Source organism: Lepidochelys kempii, chromosome 9, assembly GCF_965140265.1.
Source record: "Lepidochelys kempii isolate rLepKem1 chromosome 9, rLepKem1.hap2, whole genome shotgun sequence".
Lineage (NCBI taxonomy): Eukaryota > Metazoa > Chordata > Testudines > Cheloniidae > Lepidochelys > Lepidochelys kempii.
Genome location: NC_133264.1, coordinates 5,303,632 through 5,324,308, shown reverse-complemented (window position 1 = coordinate 5,324,308; position 20,677 = coordinate 5,303,632). Strand labels below are relative to the sequence as shown.

The 20,677-nt window shown below is 48.3% G+C and overlaps 1 protein-coding gene across 4 annotated transcripts in view; it reads right to left on the bottom strand.

Moving 5' to 3' along the window:
* Positions 1 to 17,649, bottom strand: part of MASP1 (MBL associated serine protease 1) — a 73,255-nt gene extending 55,606 nt beyond the window's left edge. For all 4 annotated transcript variants that reach the window (XM_073359067.1, XM_073359065.1, XM_073359064.1 and 1 more), the window contains exons 1-2: positions 17,378 to 17,649; positions 14,168 to 14,393 (exon numbers count right to left, since the gene is read on the bottom strand). In XM_073359067.1, coding sequence (XP_073215168.1) covers positions 14,168 to 14,393; positions 17,378 to 17,382 — 231 coding nt within the window. In that variant the 5' untranslated portion in view covers positions 17,383 to 17,649. The remainder of the gene's footprint in view (positions 1 to 14,167; positions 14,394 to 17,377) is intronic.
* Between the last annotated feature and the right edge of the window lie 3,028 nt (positions 17,650 to 20,677).

Here is a 20,677-nt window from a genome sequence, read left to right as displayed (position 1 = left end):
ATCAGATGGGACCAAGTACCCCACCACCACCCCAGCCCAGTCTCCAGTCTTTCTCCTCTGAATTAGCATGCCTGTGTTCTTGCATGCTAAACTCCTGGGACCTATGTGGTATGCACAGAGATGATTAGAACCGACAGCAATAGGACAATGCCATTTCACAACGACTCCCGGGGTTTCGAAATTTGTTTTCATTAGGCATCAGAACAAAACCAAAATCCTTTGAACATTTTTCGCGAAATGGAATTGGGTCAGAATGGCACTTGCCCCCTCCCTCTCTGCTCAGAAATAAACCAAGAGCATTGGACCTCAAAACCATTCTAATGAAAAGATCATTGGAACCCATATGTCTCTCCAAAACATTTCAGCTTTGATGAAACAGCCTATTTCAGTGAAATTTCATTTAGCTGAATATGTTCAGCCAGCTCTATTTCATATATAAGTGATTATTACTGTTATTATTTATTCATAGTGTGGTAGCACATAGGCACCCCAGTCCTTGACCAGGACCCCACTCTGCAAGGTGCGGTACAAACACAGAACAGAAATGACCCGCCCTGCCTCGCAGAGCTGACAGCCTAAGTATACTGATGGATACAGGCAGAGAGAGGTGACCAAGGCCATAGTGCAACAATACTGGTCAATGTCAGAGGGAGTGATCTCAGTCCACCAGCTGCCTAACCGCCGAGAGGTTTGTTGTCGGTGTCGTGGCAAAGGAGAGATGACTCTTGTGTTCTGCTCTAGCTCTGCCTCTGATCTCGGGTAAATCGCTCTGTGCCTCTTCGTCCTGCTCATAAAATGGAGCTAATTCCTGACTCCCAGTGGGACGGGGAGGCTAAATTCATTTATGTTTGCTAAAGGCACTGGGGTCAAGTTTTCTAATGCACCTGAAATGACTTCGGAGCCTGGGTTCCCAATTTCAAAAGGCTTAGATGCCCAAGTCCCACTGAAAGTCCTGCAGGTGACTTTTGAAAATGGAACTTTGGATGCTTTTGAAAATGTTCCCCTTTGTGATCTCTCCACGGAAGGGGGACAAATGAGTCATTTTAAATGATTGTCAGTTCAGGATGTCAGTAGGCTGGTATTGTTTAATACCCCGGGGATCCGCATGTGAATAAGGTCTCATACGCCTTTGCTGGAGTTCACTGGCACTGGAGGTACAATTTCCATCTTGGGCAGACATCCGCGTGTGAGCTCTGCGGGAAGGGGCTAGCCACCCAGAGTACGTCCCTGGGATCTTGGCTGGGGTGGCTGCCCGTGCAGATCAGAGTGACACTGCTATTTTTAGCATGCTAGCTCCATCAGGCCGGTGGGAGTACGCGTACCCATGCTGGGAATGACGCTGCCTCAGTGAAAACCAGCGTGGGTACAGATTGCCTGCTGTACAGAGCAGAGAGAGACCCCACATAAATGCCGCTGCAGTCAGCCCATCTTGGTCCGTTGCTGTGGTGTTGTGTTGTCAGCTTGTCCCCTCCCTCGGCTCCTAGCTCCATGCTGGCCTGGGCATTGTAACCTCCAGCTGCTGTTCGCAGCACCCTGCCTGCGTTCCTATGAGGAGATTTGAATAGGAAGAGCCCCCCTGCTTTCCCCCACTGGGGGAGGGGGTGGTGGAGGAATGTTGCTTTCCCAGCTTGTGCCAGCCCTGCTCCTTTTCATGCCAAGTGAATTCTATTAAGGGGAGGACTAAAGAAGCCGTCCCCCATTGCCAGAGGATGGATCAGCACTGCGGCTGCCCTGATCTTCCCATCTCCCTCCCTCTGGAGGGTTCTCTGGTCTTGGGGTTTGGAACGGCTGGCTCCCCATGTCCCACAGAGGAGAGGGCTCTGCATGCTGGTGGGTTTGGATGATCTGGACTGTCCTGGGAATGTGAGGATGGGCGGCCAAGTGACTGAGCTCCTGTTTCTGTTGGGATACGGATGGGGTGGGTGTGACACAGGGGCCTGCACCAACAAAATGAAGGGGTCTGGGAGTGTGACAGGTGTGAGAGAGAGGCAAGTGAGTGTGTGAGGAGTGTGTGTGTGCGAGGGAGGGGAATGAGTGTGTGCGGCAATTGTGTGTGTGTGTATTTGCAGACATCAGGGGAATGGGCACGTGGGGGGTTGTGAGTTGGACAGGGTTGTGTTTGTACGAGTGAGGAGGGTGCATGTGGAAACTGTGAGCATGACAGGCAGGAGCTTTCAAGGTGTTCCTAAAGCTCTCGCTAGCATGCAGAGCTGCAAAATCTTTCCTCCTCACCTAGTGCCAGGCCTGCAACCCAGCACCTGGGGGAGGTGCCAGGCTCACAGTGGTGGCTGGGTGGCGAGCTTGGCCTGGAATCCGTTCCCCTGACAGCTCTGCCTGGCCATTTCTGTTGCCTCAAGGCAGCAGCAGCCCTGGGGACATGTGCGATCCCCCTTCCTGGGCTGGAGGATTTCACTGTGGTGCTCCTTGGGCTCCAGCCTCACTTCTTGGAGCCCATGTCTAGCTCCTCCCCTCCAAATCCTGGGGTGCAGGGAGCCCCTGTGGCAGCCTGTCTCTTGGCTCACTGGGGACGTAGGCCCCACGTACAGCCCACCCTTTCTGCCATGCAGTGGCACGGGTTCAGTTGGGCCAGAGCCCCCAGAGAAAGGGGGCAGCATTTGGACCACAACAGTTTTAGAATTTGGATTAAATGAAGGACAAATATGTAAAGGCGGAGCCGATCTACAACTCTGGCTTGATTTAACCCAGACTCCAGGCACAGACCCCCCTGCTCACAGCACCAGGGCACATATCGTATCACATTACGGTGAGCAGTTCTCCGCTGGCGTTGGGGTCCGACGGATCCAGTGCAAACGCCAGCTGCAGACAGGGCCGGCCGCACAAAGCAGAAAGCCATCTGTATGCTCCCTGTATGGTGCCTACAAGGCAGAGGCAGCATATGGAGAATGCTAGCTCCTGGAAAAAGCTCCGGCTGGTACAAAACGCAGCAGCCCATCTGCTTGTGGACACAAGTCACTGCGAAGGCATCAGCTGGGCACTTTGCTCTCTGCTCTGCCTCACCAGGCCTCTGCCCCAGTACTCAGAGCCCTCTGTGGGATTGACCGTAGCTATCGGAGAGACACCACGCCCTCTGCAACTGTGATCTCCCACCACAGCTCCATTGGACTGGAACAACGAATCCGTCCGCCAGTAGTGGGAGGGTCACAAGCGTCAGAGACAGGAACCTTCCCAGGAGTTGGACGTAGACTGGGGAACTCCCTCCCATAAGGAGATGAGAACACCAGCTGAAATGTCAATTCAACACCTCCCCTCCCAACTGCCAGATTTAAACTGTGACTGAAGGTAGGTCTCCACCATTGGTTCTGAGCCCCAACTATCTTCAAAGCTTTGAGAGGTGTAGATCCACTGTTCTGGTCCTGATGCAGTGGAGAACCTGTCCTACATCCTTCAGATCTGACTTTCTGCTGAGACCGAGGGGGCTTGGGTCTCATGTCCCCGCTTGGCCTCATCTCTAATAACAAGAATCATCTTTGGTAATGTTGTGAGGACCCCACGGAACGTGTGGCTTATTTCATTCCAGAAGGCTGTACACGGTAAAAGCAAAGAAGCTCTGCAGACACTACTGAGTGTCCCTTTCCAATCTGTCCGGATCTCCCCTCCTGCTGTCATGTTCCCAGAGGGCCTTCAGCCCTGCCCTAGGATTGCTCTGCCTAATGAGCCGTTTAGATACATTACAAGTGGTATGTTTTGCTCTCCTCTGTCCAATTAGTGCATTCTTGGGAGGGCAAAGGAAGCAGTGATGGCTGCATTTCTTGATGGCCTGCTTTGTGCTGTTTTCCTGCTGCAGATATTTCCAGTGCTGAGCGGAAAGACAAATTCCATTTGGCGCTTACAAAATTCCATTAACTTGGGGATTTCAAAACAGATCTGCAAGGTGTCATTGCCCTGGTTATCCTTCCGCTGGTGCCGTACGAAGGGCAGGCTCTGTGCTCAACAAAACCGTTGTTGCTCTGGCTAAGTCAAAGGAGCTACGGTGATTGAAACCAGCGGACAATCTGGCCTTGAATATGAAATCTGAGGGAGCAGGGGCTGCATCTCCTGATTCAGTGTGTGCCCAAGGAGACCTCATTTCTTTTGGACCCCGCAGCAATTGTCCAAGAAGAAAGGCCAGAGTAGACTCATAAATCATTACCCTCCTGATTGATCTGGGTGCAAATGGCTTTGAACTAAGAACGCGAGATTGACTGAATTGGAAAAGATAGTAAAGGGGCCAATGGCATTTGTTGTCCAACTTTTAAGAGGATTTAACATGCAGTAGAGAGAATGTTACTGTTTTTTAAACCAGGATTAAGTTCAGCGTATTCTTGCAGTGAATTTCTCCACTGCAATTGATGTTTCCCGAAGGGACATATCTTCTCTAGTGAAAATGTTGACATAATGACCCCGGACAGGGAGACTCCAAACAAACAGCCGAGATTTAATTACCAGCCAGCTCTCTGGATGTAAATGATCTACGAAAAAGTATACAGTCCTCAGCAGCAGCAGCAAATATGAGCCAGGGAGTGTGACCTTTCTGTTTATTTTACTGCCAGAGGCCTGTCACCGCGCCATGTGCTGGAGGGGATGGAGTCCATCGCAGATAAAGCGTCGCAGATACCTTCAGCAAGGACGCTGGTCTTTTCTGCGAGCCCGGCTCTGCAGCTCTTACTCACGTTAAGTAGGTGGGACTCGTCCTGTGGGAAAATGCCATCGCCCGGAAGGGTTCCAGATTCTTGCTCGATGTTTGTGTCTCCGTCCATAAAAACCTAGAAATGTCGGGCTGGAAGGGAGCTCGAGAGGTCATCTGGTTTGGTCCTGGGCACTGAGGCAGGACCAAGCATACCTAGACCATCCCTGACAGGTGTTTGTCCAGCCTATTCCTGAAAACCTCCAATGATGGGGATTCTACAGCCTTCCTGGGTCACCTGTTTCAGGACTTACCTACCCTAAGAGTTAGGAAGCGTTTAGCTGCTGCTTAAAGCGCTTGCTCACAGTTGTGATATCTCCTATCTCCTGCTCCTGCTTTGCCTGACTCCACGCTGACCCTCAGTTCCAATTCCTGACTTTGGCCCTGACCCTGGGCTCTCGCATCTGGCCTCTCATTCCAGCTCTGAGCCTGGGCTCTGACTTCTGACTCCTGCTCTAGCCACTGGGCATGCCCACCCACATCCCAATCACTGACATAAGAACGGCCATATTGGATCAGACCAATAGTCCATCTAGCCCAGTATCCTGTCTTCTGACAGTGGCTGGTGCCAGGTGTTTCAGAGGGAATGAACAGAACAGGGCAACTATCAAGTGATCCATCCCCTGTCGTCCACTCCCACTCTGGCAGTTGGAGGTTTAGGGACACCCAGAGCTTGGGGCTGTGTGCCTGGCCATCTTGGCTAAGGGCCATTGATGGACCTATCTTCCATGAACTCATCTATTCTTTTTTGAACCCGCTTATGCTTTTGGTCTTCACAGCATCCCCTGGCAATGAGTTCCACAGATTAACTGTGGGTTGTGTGAAGAAATACTTCCTTATGTTTATTTTAAACCTGCTGCCTGTTAATTTCATTGGGTGACTCCTAGTTCCTGTGTTATGTGAAGGGGTAAATAACACTTCCCTGTTCACTTTTCTCCACACCAGTCATTATTTTATAGACCTCTGTCATATGCCCCCTTAGTCGTCTCTTTTCCAAGCTGACCAGTCCCAGTCTTATTAATCTCTCTCATATGGAAGCTGTTCCACACCCCCAAACATTGTCGTTGCCCTTCTCTGTATGTTGTGCAATTCTAATATATCTTTTCTGAAAGGGGGTGACCAGAACCGCATGCAGTATTCAAGGTGTGGGCATACCATGGATTTATACAGAGGCGTTATGATATTTTCTGTCTTATTATCTGTCCCTTTCCTGTTGGTTCCTAAAACATTCTGTTTGTTTTTTTACCGGCCACTGCACATTGAGTAGAGGTGTTCAGAGAACTCTCCCTGATGACTCCGAGGTCTCTTTCTTGACACTCATGCTGTGAAATCTGGAGTTTCCTGGAGAGCTGGCCAGGGATCACAGCTGTTCTGCTAGCCCAGCAGGCGGGTTGAATGAAGATTCTAGGTTCATGTACATCTTCTGGGCCACGTTTTCTAAATTGTCCTTGAAAATATGCGTGGGATTGTGCAAAGCCGGTACTTAGAGGCACTTTAGCTTGCAAATGTGCACATACAAATTAGGCAGTTAGGGACAAATCCACCATTAATGTGGAAGGACACAATTCCATGTCACCAGCAGGTCATTTAGCCCAGTTTAGGAAATGTTAAAAAGTACTCTGGGTCTCCCCCTATATACAGACCCAGGTTCTCTGGACTGGCTGATCTGCGCTCGTTGCAAGCCCAGGCTGGCAGGAATGGAGAATGGGATGAGGGCAAAGATTTCCAAAGCTGGAGCCAGTAATAAAGACAGAGCAACTCTGTCTTACCTTGGCTGCTAAGGGTCTCAAGGGGTCATTCTGGCAGGGAGGGATTAATCCGATGCAGTGGTGTCCTGGCCATCCTCTTGACTGTACACTTAAGCTAGTGACCTACGTGAATAGGGGTGAGTGACACAGGACAGTGACTGTATGTCACTGGAGGATATTCCCAGGCTGTGGGAATTTCCACTATCTGGATTGGCCAGGTGTGACGAAGTGGGACTCTTCTTAATGTTTCCTCTGAATAGTATGGGGGTGCCTCAGTTTCCCCTAGGCAGTTCTTAAGTATCTAGGTGGTGGGGTAAGGGTGTATGATCATTGCAGAGCCCTAGAGGGCCGGTGTGTGCAGGAGTCTGGACACAGAGAATGGCCGACACCCTGTTTCCTGGCAACTGATGGCCTGGGCCCTTCCCCCCTGCGAGGTGAGAGCTAAAGGGTTGGAGAACAAAGGAATCAGGTGACCACCTGGCCCGGGAAAGGAACAAAGCCCAGAGGAGGAGGGCTGGAGGGAGTTTCAGTTTGGGGCTGGCTGGGACATGGAGTGAAGTGCAGACGTGGTTGTCTGGCTCACTGCCCCCCAAAATGGACCCAGCTGAGGGGTCCCGTTCTCTGCACCTGCAAGCTCTGTTTTAGACCATGTTCCTGTCGTCTAACAAACCTTCTGTTTTACTGGCTGGCTGAGAGTCCCGTCTGACTGCGAAGTTGGGGGGCAGGACCCTCTGGCTTCCCCAGGAGCCCCACCTGAGTGGACTCGCTGGGGGGAAGCGCACGGAGGGGCAGAGGATGCTGAATGCTCCGAGGTCAGACCCAGGAAGGTGGAAGCTGTGTGAGCTGTGTGTCCTGAAGACAGGCTGCTCACAGAAAGGCGACTACCCCAGAGTCCTGACTGGCTTCATGGGGAGCAGTTCCAGAGCATCGCCCAGGGACTCCGTGACACCAGGAATACGGCCTTTTTGAATGTCATGAATCTGACCACACATTGCGATGAAGCTTCTCTAGGAATGTTGTCGATTACATCAATATCCAGTACATCCAGACGTTCCTTTGCAGTAGTCCAAGCACTGAGCGGAGGAATCCGTACATGGGACTCTCCAAATGCCATGCACAGTGCAGGGCCGGGGAAACAACCACTGATAAAGACAAATCTGCAGGGACCCTTTTATGGCAGCAAGTTGCAGTTCCATGGAAATGTGTACAGGACAGGGGCACTCACTGATGCTCTCAAGATGGCATCGTGTGGCTTGAGCGTAGCACAAGATGTATCCACTCTGCAGTGTTATACACACTTCTAAAACCATGCAACTGGGGCACCATTTGGCCTTTCCACAGTCCAGCCTGGCCTGTGGTCTTGCAATATACTTCACTGCAGATATCTCTCAAGAGCAGGGTCTTCACCAGTTCCTTCCTCTTCTTATGGGCTAGGGATGGCAAACCCAGAGTCTGTAGCACAGCGCCTCAAACAACATGAGGCTGACCCTTTGCAGCCCACGCCCTGAATGCAGCTGCAGTCCTCAGGGGGATCACGTCAGTATCACAACACAATGACAGGTTTCAGAGTAACAGCCCTGTTAGTCTGTCTTCGCAAAAAGAAAAGGAGGACTTGTGGCACCTTAGAGACTAACCAATTTATTTGAGCATGAGCTTTCGTGAGCGACAGCTCACTTCATCGGATGCATACCGTGGAAACTGCAGTAGACATTATACACACACAGAGACCATGAAAAAATACCCCCTCCCACCCCACTGTCCTGCTGGTAATAGCTTATCTAAAGTGATCATCAAGTTGGGCCATTTCCAGCACAAATCCAGGTTTTCTCACCCTCCGCCCCCCCACACACAAACTCACTCTTCTGCTGGTAATAGCCCATCCAAAGTGACCACTCTCTTCACAATGTGTATGATAATCAAGGTGGGCCATTTCCAGCACAAATCCAGGTTTTCTCACCCCCCCCCCCACCCCCATACACACACAAACTCACTCTCCTGCTGGTAATAGCTTATCTAAAGTGATCATCAAGTTGGGCCATTTCCAGCACAAATCCAGGTTTTCTCACCCTCCCCGCCCCCCACACAAACTCACTCTCCTGCTGGTAATAGCCCATCCAAAGTGACCACTCTCTTCACAATGTAAATACTGGCTTCTTTCACGATGCCCCCTATTGAGCAGCTTCCCTGATCCAATGTGACTAACCACCTCTGTTTTCTCCTTCAGCTGCTCCTAAAAGCTCCCTTCTTTGGCTTGGCCTTTCCTGGCTAATCAGCCTCTCCTGCCTCTGCAACTAGTTGTGAATGCAAAATCTGCAGCCACTCGAGACACGGCTGATCTCAACAATGAAAAATCTCCTGACTTTACCTTACAGTCACGCCCTCCCCTCTGTCGGTCAGTGTGACAGCACCACCCAGAAGTTCAGAGCTCCATTGTGTTGGGTGCTGCATGAACACACAGTATGGGTTTGTCTACACGGGGAAATTGATCAGAATAGCTCTCGCAGAATAAATTTGGTGAGTGCACAAATTATTCCCAATCCAGAGTGATTTTTATTCTGGAATAGAGTGTTCACATGTGGAGCAATTCCAGAATAGCTAGACAAGCCCTCCGAGACTCTCCTTGTCCTGTCTACATTTATACACGATGCAACATGTGGGGGTTGCAAACTGAGCCCCTAATTCCAGAAAGCATTTAAGCACATGCTAAAATCTCACTGATATCAATGGCCCTTAGTCCTAGCTTAAGTGATTTCCTGAATCAGTGCTGATGCAAAGACTGGGGAAGGAGGACGTGGGTTACATAGGCTCGTGATGTGCAGAGTGTGATGCAATCGACTCATTCAAGGGGTTCACTTTTAATTATAATAAAGAAATTACCAGATTAAAATCAATGTCAGGAATGTCTAACCTCAGCCCTGATCCTGCTATTAAATCCGCTGGGCTGACTCCTATGACAGAGATCCCTGCTGAGGGCATAAAACTGGAGGAACACAGGGCCTTAGGCTGAAATTTTCAAATCCAGGTACGGGCTTTTGGCAGAATCCCTCCCTCGAAAGGAATGGAAGTTGTGGGTCTAGATCCCCGAGTTAGATTTGAAAACCTCAGCCCAGCACAGTAAGCTCCTTGGGGATGAGGCTGTTTCTTCCCAATTTGCCTGTAAAGAGCCTCGAGGTGACATAAACAATGAATATGATTGATTCTCGTTCCAGTGAATCTCAAGCTGCCCTGCCTCCAGGTCTATTATCCTGAGCTGAGTGAAGCTGCTTGGTCTGGTTCGCAGGAGATCATGCCAACCTATTGTTATTTCGGAGTCACATCCCTGGGAGCTCCACTTTGATTTTCTGGGTCTGAGTGAGGTGAGAAATTCCACCGAAGTTGAGGCATTTCGCTTAGGGCTTGTCTACACTTACTGAGGGATCAATGTGCGGTGATTGATGCATCGGAGGTCGATTTAGCAGGTCTTGACCTGCTAAATCGATCGCAGGTCACTCTCCCATCGACTCCTTTACTTACTCCACCTGAACGAGAGGCGGAAGGGGAGTCGACGGGACAGCGTCTCCCATCAGTGTTGCCTAGTGTGGACCCCGCGGTAAGTAGATCTAAGTATATTGACTTCAGCTACATTATTCACATAGCTGAAGTTGTGTAACTTAGATGGACCCCCCCCCCCCGTAGTGTAGACAAGGCCTAAGTTTCAGGTGGAACTGTGCACAAAACCACCCCTGATCGGCACCGGTTCGCCTGGAACTGAGCCAGATTTTCCCAGGAGGACCACAATCCAATAACCGCATTCCCACTAAGTAGTACCTAGGCCTTACTCTAAAGAAAAGAACAGGAGTACTTGTGGCACCTTAACAGGTTTCAGAGGAACAGCCGTGTTAGTCTGTATTCGCAAAAAGAAAAGGAGGACTTGTGGCACCTTAGAGACTAACCAATTTATTTGAGCATGAGCTTTCGTGAGCTACAGCTCACTTCATCAGATGTTTACCGTGGAAACTGCAGCAGACTTTATATACACACAGAAATCATGAAACAATACCTCCTCCCACCCCACTGTCCTGCTGGTAATAGCTTACCCACCTGTTGATCACTTTAGATAAGCTATTACCAGCAGGACAGTGGGGTGGGAGGAGGTATTGTTTCATGATTTCTGTGTGTATATAAAGTCTGCTGCAGTTTCCACGGTAAACATCTGATGAAGTGAGCTGTAGCTCACGAAAGCTCATGCTCAAATAAATTGGTTAGTCTCTAAGGTGCCACAAGTACTCCTTTTCTTCTTGTGGCACCTTAGAGACTAACAAATTGATTTAGTCTGTAAGGTGCCACAAAGTACTCCTGTTCTTTTTGTGGACGCAGACTAACACGGCTGCTACTCTGAAACTAGGCCTTACTCTGTGAATAGTCCCAGTGTGGTGGAGGAAGCTGTCTGACTCGAATGCAGGGGGGGAAAGAGGCAGACCTGGGGTGGGAGAGCTTGGGACAGGACAGACCTGGGGTGAATCAGGATTTTGTAGGGCAAGAGGCTGTTGTCGGCCGTTGCAGAAGCTGGAAGGTGTGCAGCGAACGAGGCTGGGGCCAGTTGGAAGAGAAGGGACAGATTCATGCTGAATGCTGTGCTGGAGAATTAGAGTCTGTCCCTGCCTCTGCCATAGAGTCCCTGTGTGATACTGGGCAAGTCACTTAAACCAGCCTTTTCACAGGTGGCCATAGCTATGGGTTCCTCATTTTCTTGGTGCCTGACTTGAGAGGCTGGGGCCTGATTTATAGAAACGCTGGGCACTCACAGCTACAACTGAAGTCAATGCTCTGACCATATAAAGTGTGGTATAATGCTAAGTACTCTGAAAGCTCAGGTCCTAGGGGGGTCAAATCGGCCACCCCAAATTAGTGAAGACCTGTGACCTTAATGTCCCTGTGCACCACAGCTCCCCATTTGTAAAATGAGGATAATAGCACTGCCCTATCTCATAGGCAGGCTGGGAGAATAAACCCATTAATGTCTGTGAAGCACTTTGATATAAGCACCATGGAAAAACCCACAAGGAAATGAATTATTCTGTCTTCAGAGCAGAGTTGGATGGGGGCAGTAAGTGAGGGCAGGGGCCACCCACTGAACAATGAGGATAAAAGAAAAGAGAGAGTGAGCACCATCCATCCCGGGCACTGATTAAGGCAGGGATCCTCTGGAAAGAATAGTACGTGCTCATACAATTAAAGATGGTTTCATAATGCATATGTACAAGGGGGGGGCTGAATGAAGATTGCATAGGAGACTTTAATTCTGGTATCTCCTAGCTTCTGAGGGCTCGAGATTGCTCCCTTAACATTCCTGTCATGTTGTTGTGCATGTGTGTAATTTCTTGTACTTTTCTCCTGGCCCCTCTGATACGGCTCCTTTCTAAGGTGAACAAGCCCAATCTATTCAATCTCTCTTTGTAGGAGGAATTCTTTGTGCCCTTGACTAGACTCATCACAGTCCCCAAGTCTAATTTGCCAATTCCTTGCGAGGGAGCAAGTTCTTCCTTTATTGTTTTTACAACTATTGTTTTAAAATGCGGAATGGATTTAGAGCTCCGGAAAAATTATTATTCACCTCTGAAGAGCCAGTCAGGAAGCCGAGATTTGGACATGTTCTCTGATTGGCTCAGAGGTGATTCATCCTTTGCCCTGAATTCAGCAGCTGTCAATCAGGACCCATGTCGGCTAATATGACTCTCGGCCTCAGTTGTGTTGACCTCTGGGAAACAGAGGCACATGGCTGACGCACCACTTGACCTTTCCTCTTCCTGTCCCAAGCCAGGATTTTGTTCTGTGTTACAATGATGGTCACAATGGATTAGCCCAGGTGTTTGTGCAGTGGTGATGTTGTAGAGTGCCTTGAAGAGTGCCTTATTGACTGGTCCAAAATCCATCAAAATCAATGGAGAGTCTCCCGCTCAGTTCGATGGGCCTTTAGAGCATATGCCCCCTTCATAAAATCCACCGATATTAACAAAAGCTGGGGAGATGAACCGAGGCTGGAAATCTCCATAGATTCGCACAGCCGCTTGGACACTCTCCTCAGAATTTTGGCTCAGAACTTTGTAATTATTTCATCTAAATACATACGGATAGTTTTCAGGTCACCATCAAAACAGCCAGATGGATGTTTCTGAGCGTTTCACAGCAAGAATGTAATTCCCTGGCTGAGGCTTTGCAGGATAAATTTCAGCCTGGAGCAAATTTATACAGCTGAGATCTAAAGCCCTGTAAAAAATACCAGCCTCTTATGGAAACCCAGGAGCAAGAGGAGTTCTGCTGCCAAATGGCACCAGGTGCAAATAAAAGGGATTGTTATGATGAGAACATGAGGGTTGGGGGAGGGAGTGAAGGGTAATGCTTGGAACTGGGGAGGTTCCAATGAATTCTATCTTCAAGCTCATTGCTTTTTTGTAAAGTTATATATATATGTATGTGTCTGTGACCTTTGTTCTTGGAGGAAAGCCAGGAAAAGCAGAAAGGACTAATCAAATAGCAGCGAGCGCTGTTAGTAAGGGAAACAGGCCTGCACAGTTCAAAAAACAACTAAAGCAGGAAAAATAAAATACAAATGTTTTTTTTTGTTTTCTCAAAGCAGAAATCTAAATGAGCTGGAAACAAGAGATGGGGGCTAAGGCGTGAAATTCAGCTCCAGATCCATGCTCCTCCCATCTCAATGATCGGCGGGGTTTGGAACTGGACTCGTCTCTACTGACAACCTTCGGTAATGGTAACGTATGTCCAGTCCTATAGGCCAGGGTCAGCACAGAAAGTGGGAGCTAACTACCAATGTTTTGCTTGTCTGTACTGGCTGCTCCAGTAGGTGGCGCTCCGTGGCAGCACTGATCTCTTTGCCCCGGGACGGTAGTAAGGAAATGCGGTGTGGCTGGAGATGCTATCTTTCAGAGGAGGTGTCAGCCCAAAATCTTGGATTGCTCAGGGTTGTTACAGCTCCCACAGAGGGATGTCAACCAGAAAGTCCTACCTACCATGTGGATGACTGTAAAAGACAGCCTGGAAGTCTGGACCCAAACTTTAACAGCCAATCCCTGCTCCTGTAATGGACCAGACCAAACCTTTAGGTCTGACGACCTTTGGGAGAGTCTGGGACCAGATCCAAATGTAGTGGCTCAAGCCCATAGCTAGTGACTTGAACTGGATACAGTTTGAATCGGATACAGGACTCTTCTTCACTAGAGGGTAAGGCGGAGCCTGCAAGGATCATTTAGCTTTCAAGATGTGAGGCATGGCACATGAAAAAACCTTTCCAAATTAAAGGCATCTTCTATGCATGCTCCTGGCCTTGGCATCATGCCTTTATTATCTTTGTCACCTGCCATGATCCTGGCACATTTGCCACCACACGTTCTCCTTAGGGAGCATCACGGTGTGCTGGCATTTGGGTTCAGGTTCACACTCTGGGTCTAAGCCCTGTATCTGAACATCCTGCCTGTCCCTCTTCACAACATATTCGTTAATCCAATAAAGAACATCACCTGATCTGCCTTTGTCCCTTTTGCCATTGGCTGATAAGCGCCAACTCAGCTCCCTCTTAGTTTCCTACTTGGCAAGGCAACGCTTGTGCCCTGTGAATGAAAAAGGCTCCTCGCCCACGCTGCTGCTACACTAAGCTCTCCAACACGGCCAAGCTGCATGCCCTCCTGGCTCTTGGGCTGACACACTACAGCAACGGCACAGAGCCGTTTGGGCATCTCACCTTCACGTAGTCATATTCACAGAGGTAGGACGATTCCAGGTCAAAATGCATGAAGTAGAGCTTGATTCTAAATCCATCTGGCACAGAAATATTCCAAGTCACTTCTGAGTCACTGGGGTAGGAATCTGGGAAGTTAGGGGACTGGATCTCCCCAAACATGTCTGTTAACTCAATGGCAGCTGCACTACCAAATAGGAAGGCACAAAGGGACCAGGCCAAAAGGTACCTGCAAAACACACATGAAGATCAAATTAATGTTTCCCCAGGCTGAAACCCACCGAGGACACAATCTACTTGGTTTGTCCCACGTTCCAGGGTGGTTCTACTTTGAAAAGTGCCTGGGACCAGTACACTATGGCTTCAGGATGGCAAGTGAGGAGGTTCTTTTCACCTTCCTCTGCAGCATGGGATGTGGTCCACTTGCCAAAATCACCGGGGCATGTCTCACTTAACAATTTCCTGCCAGGGCAGGGGCCTTAGTGACACCTCGGTCTCTCATGTTCCCTCCTGGTGGCATGCAGTTTAGTCTCCTGTGATAGTCCAACTGGCAGCCTGTGGGCCAGATCTGGCCCAGGGAATGATTCCATCCAGTCCCTGAACGTGTCTGCCCCCTCAGCAGACCTGCTCTACGAAAATGGCATCCCGGAGTGGTGCGACCTCCCATGTACTGTATGCGCGAGGTCACGTCTCATGAAGGCCGCCATTTTGTAGAGCACATATTTCTGCATGTGGCCCACGACGCTGCCCTGCTCAAGTAGCATCCAGCCCATGGCACTGGAAAGGTTGACTCGCCCTTTGAGCTTAAGATAGGGGTAGCCGGGTGGGATTTAACAGTCTATGCTTGGCAGGAGGTGAGACAAGATGACCTGGTGGTACCTTCTGGCCTTGAACTCTATGAAACCAGGAATGGCTCCCCCATGGGGGGATTTCCTTAAGCAGATTGTAATGACTCCAAATGGGAATTTGGTGAGATACTGGGGTAAATAATCTGACTCTGATGAGAAATGTTTAGGATCGTTAATGAACACAAGTGGTCGAGACCTCATCTCATTCAGCCGGTGGGCGCCCAAGCATCACAGTGTCCTCTGTCCCCATGCTGGGGGGCGGATGTCAGTGCTGACTCAAAGGATATAATAGGGAATCAAGTCTCTTTGAACGATATAGCACACAGGTGCAATCTACAGCTTAATATTTCCTATCTCTGCACACGGCCTCCTCACAAACCTAGGGTATCTAACACTTTCTGAGGAACAGACAGGGGGCAGCAAAGTATCCTGCTAACTAATGCTGCGTTGTTCAGGAAATGTTAATTTAATGGAAGAATAAACATGCGAAAGTTTAATAAAATAATGGAGCTTTTAAAATAGGCTTAATGAAAGAATCAGGAGTATAACAGCTAAGTCTTATTATTGCTACTTACCCTCATCTCACTAAACTTGGATCACTGAGGGTTTGTAGACACTATCTACACTGCCGGGATGGGTTGTCTCATCAGCGTAGGTAATCCAAAGGCAGACACTAACTAGGTCAATGAAAGGATTCTGCCATTGACCTAGTGCTGTCTACACCAGGAGTTAGATCGACATAACTACGTCGCTCAGAGGTGTGGATTTCTCATGCCCCTGAGAGACGTAGCTAGGCCAATGTAAGTTCCCAGTGTAGACCAGTGCTGACTCTCCAAGTGTCTATATCTCCATAACTGCACTACAATAGACGTATTGTGTATGTTATGTAGGGAGAGGCTAAAGTTAAATTTTTATCCATTTCCCTCTTTTCTGTTTGTGAGTCTTCTTTCTTTCTTTCTCTTGGGAGTAGGTATTATCCCCATTTTACAGATGGGGAAACTGAGGCCCAGAGAGGTTAAGGCTCAGATCCTCAAAGGCAGGTAGGCTCCTAATTTCTACTGAAATCACTGGAAGTGAGCACCCATGTCTCAGGCTTTCTGTCCGGTTCTGGGCCTAGGTGACTTGCCCGAAGTCACAACAGAGTTTGGATTCTTCGCCTGTCTCAGGTCCCAGGAAATTAATGCTGATAATCCAGCCATCCTGATGTCCAGTCTTGTGCGTTTTTCCAGCACAAAAATCTAATATAATTAAGTATTTTTTTTTAACAAAACCCGTGAAAACAGGAGGTCTGCTTGGCGTGAGACATTCGGCTTGAAGCTGACCAGAACCGAAGCAGTTTAGTTCCATTATCCAAGTGGATAAAGTGCAACAGTAAAGGGACCGTGTCAAAAGTCAAATCCATTAAAAATAAGTTTTAAAAACTAGACACTCAGGTTTTGACGTTCGGAAGCCATTAAAGGCAGCAGAACTATTTATCCACAAAGCCTGGACAAATGTTTGCAAGATCAGCGTCGGAGTTAGTTATGCCAGTGAAGAAATTAAAAGGGTATCTACGAATTCTTTTTAGCCTGATGGAGCCCTTTTAAAAGCGGGGCCGTGGTTCTGTGTACCACAGGCACTTTCCTCAGGTTTTGCTGAGACGCAGAGAAAGGTAACGAGAACTGAGACCTTTGGATTGATTTTTCTCTCAACGCAAGTGAGTTTTAGCATACAACTTTTTGATGGCTTCTTCGAAACCACAAAAATGTGTGAAGGGAAAAATCTGTTTCTCTTCTCGTTGAAATACATTTGGGGGGGGGCAGATCTGTAGCTGGTGTAAACCGTATAAGCCTCCTTGACTTTGATGGAGCTATGCGACTTTGCACCAGCTCAAGATTTGGCCTGTTATGTCTTTGCTTTGCTTGCTCAGTAACAGAGGAGGAAAAATAAGATCAAACTTCTCTGCCATGCCAGGAAAGTCTTATCCTCAGGAAAGGGAGAAAAGTGACTTTGGTGTGAACAGAGAAACAGAAACACGTACAGTATGTAACACCTCTGCTGAAACTCACACATTTCAGAATCCCAGCGAACCCTGTGTAAATACAGCACTCAGCGGCAATGATATCACGCGATTTCTTTGCAACCCAAAAAAGCCAGCCTGCATGGCGAGTCATAAGCTAGAATTCCTGGGGACTCTGGCACGCAATCCCAGCCCTGGCATGGAGTCGAGATGCGGGCAATGTTTTATTTGTTGCTTGCCTCACAGACTAAGCAATAAAAAAAAAGCAATCGTCAAAGTAAAGTATTTTCCAGAGGCAAATCCCCTCCCCAACCCTGCCCAAATAGCACGGGAATCCCCTTGTCAGTTTCCCAGATGGGTACTTACCTCATTTTGCTGCTGTTTGTGTTTTCTGATCTGCTTGCACTGAGGGTGTTTTTGGTATAGGCTGTCTTGTCCCAAACGCTCCTCTGTCTGCCTTATCTTTGTTCAATACAGATTTGTGTGTGTGTGTGTGTGTGTGTGTCTGGAGTTGTCTGGCATTCTCCATGCAGGTCACGCCTTCCTCTGCCTGCTACAGTTCTACACACACAAACCTGACTGTGCTGAAACTGTCCTCCACTCAGCCAGGCTGTTCTCACAGTCCCTCCTCTCACTCCACAGGGATGTCTCCTGGACTTCAACAAAAGCCATAGGGCTCAGCTAGGTTTTTGTCTCTAAATCTGCAAGGGTATGTGTGTGTGTGTTTGTGTTGTAAGTTTTTTTTCCAGGCTGCTGTGCCAGATGGCTAAAATTTGCTTCTCAACAGGGCGCGCTGCAAAGACACCAGCACAAGATGAGCTGGGAATGTATGAAACACAAAATTGTCCAACATAAATAACTGAAATTAGACTTGGGCCCGGGCGCTGGAATTCAGATATGGGTTTTTGGGACCAGATTTCAGCCTCTCCCCACCACAGCTCCAAAGTTCAGAGTTTGGGGTTCCACTCTGGTTTCAGAGAAAGATTCTAATCACGACAGTCAGATCTAGGCTCAGATCCAGGTTTCCAACCCCCGCAAAGCTCAGAAGGGGTTGGGTTCAGGATTGTCATTCTGGGGTTAACAGCAACATTCAGATCTGGGTTTGGTTCTGGATTTAGAGCCCCTTAAAGCTCAGGGATGCAGGCCTTTGATTCAGGCACATCTCTAAAAGGAACAGCTAAAACCATGAATGCTTTCCTACCCTAAATAGATTCATTTCCCCCTTTCTCTGAACAAAAGGAGTGACTTGCCTGTAACACATACAGGGAACAAAATCTATATGGGGTGCAAACAAGGGGACCGTCAGCCAGGAATCAAAGGGAGCACCCACTCCTCTGCCAGATAAGATGCTCTTTGAGAGTTTCAGAGTAAAATTTTAATAGCTATTTGCCGATGTCTGCTTAATCCGGTTAATGTAAATCCTGCAGACACCCAGAGGCAGGCCTGGGTACATACGCAGCATGTTAAACACACACCCAGGCAAGGAAAGCAACCAGGCAGGGAAATGAAGATATGTTGGCACAACTTATTCTAAACAGCATGTTTCTAAAACCTTCCAGGACTTCACCAACTCTCTGATGCAGGGCTGGGGCTCTGCAATCAGAGGGGACCTGTTGATTTAAGACCTGTACTTCTGGAGGAAAGGCCTTCATCTTCTATAACTCCTTGAGACCTCCAAGATCATTATAAATGAAAGAAGGAAACTATTTCGCTCTGCTTTTGTCCATGTTTCCTGTCAGCAGTTGGTATGCTGTCAGTTTCACTGCTGCCCTCTGTTGTTTGTGTGGGACTCCTCTTCAGCCACAGGGGAAGAAATAACGTGTGTTTCTTTTAAAATAGGAAAATGTTATTGTAAAACCACAAAAACCCGGCTGGGGGCTCTGAGGGAGGAGCTGTTGCTGCTATTTACCTCCTAATGCCTGTTTATTTAGGAAGTTTTAACAGGTCATCATGACACAAGCACCAGGATTCTGTCTTTACTTAGAAACCCACCCAAACCCTCCCATCTTGCCGGATCCTAGAGCCAGGGCCCCTTAGCCCGAGCCCCGTGAGCCCAAGTCAGCGGTGTCTAACTGCAGTGTGGACCTATCCCTGAGTACGTTTCCCAGACCTGAAAAGGAGCTCTGTGGAAGCCTGCCAGCTTGTCTCTCTCACCAACAGAAGTTGGTCCAATAAAAGATATGACCTCACTATGAGCTGCAATACAGACCAGTGTGGGGGTTGTGTCACCACCTGCCCTTCAACCTGGGGTGCCTCATGATGCTTTGCTGCTGTAGCTTCCACCTGGGCCACTCACAACAGCCTGCCAACAGGCAGGTCACCCCCTGAGTATCCGTGTATAGCTGCAGCCTGGAGCCAGCAACTCTGACCCCAGCAGCCTGTCAGCAACATGCCAGCCACATTCTCCCTTCCACCAGCCTTGGTTACTGCCTGCAGAGTGACCTCAACACACTCCCACTCCTGAATTTCCCCCAAAGCATGTGTTTTTTGCTTTCCTAGACAATTCAGATATTCATGATCTGCTGCCTCTGTAACGGGTGCTACTCTAACTGGAGTTCCCAAACAGTTCTCCTTAAACACAGCACTGGATTGGTTTAGGTTAAAAATAAAACAAGTTTATTGAACTGCAAAGAGGTAGGTTTTAAGTGAGTACAAGTACAAGATATTAATGTCAGCAATGGTTACAAGAAAAATCAAGATGAAACACTTCTTAGTAGCTAAAACTTAACAAGCTATATACTTGGTTCAAGGTAAAATCCTTATCACCAGTTCCCAGCAACATGGCTGGCCCCATTCTCAGGCCAGAATCTCCCCCCAAAGTCAAAGGGCTAGTACCTTTGTCTTCTTAGGTGAAAGAGAGATGAACTGGGGTGTTTTGCCCCTCACTTTTATAGTCCAGTCATCCTTTAAAATGCATTTTCCTGAGGGTTCCCTCAAATAAAGCTCATTCCAGCTGTGAGGAAGGAGACACGGAGTCTCATAGTGAAAGAGGTTCCATATTGTTTGCTAAAACGCAACTCGATCTGTTCCTGCCCCCCTTCCTTGCCAAAGAATGGCCATTGACAGGTGATTGCCAATCAACTTTGATGACACCTGGCTAGAGGTGTCAACTTGTCCTTTGTCTTTGAGAAGTATGTTTACCTCTTTCCCCAGACTTGTCTGGTAAACACACTTCAGTCATGATTTCAGCTTATGTTCATAACTCTTAATACACCTTTTGAACATACATTACATGACAATATTATGAGCAGTGTGTTGGTAGTTTTCAAATGACACCTCCCCAGGCATATTTTGTACAAGGATTTTTACAGGCGTGTGATCCACACTCCACCCACCTTGTCTCTGATCTCCTGGGATCAACATGGCTACAACAACACTGCACCCAAAAAATTTTTTGGCAGGGATATTAACCCTGTTTCAGGGTTTAAGCCAATCTGTAACTGCTAGGGGTTAGGATGAGACCAAATGTCAGGGGCAAATTATCCTACGTCTGCCTACTGCGAGCTTTCTTGCACCTTCAGCATGGATAAGGCCTCCGCTGGAGTATTGTGACCAGTATGGGAAAGATGTGGAGAAACTGGAGAAAGTCCAGAGGAGAGCAAGAAAAAAAAAAAGATTAACGGGGTCTAGAAAACATGATTTACGAGGAAAGATTGAAAAAAATGG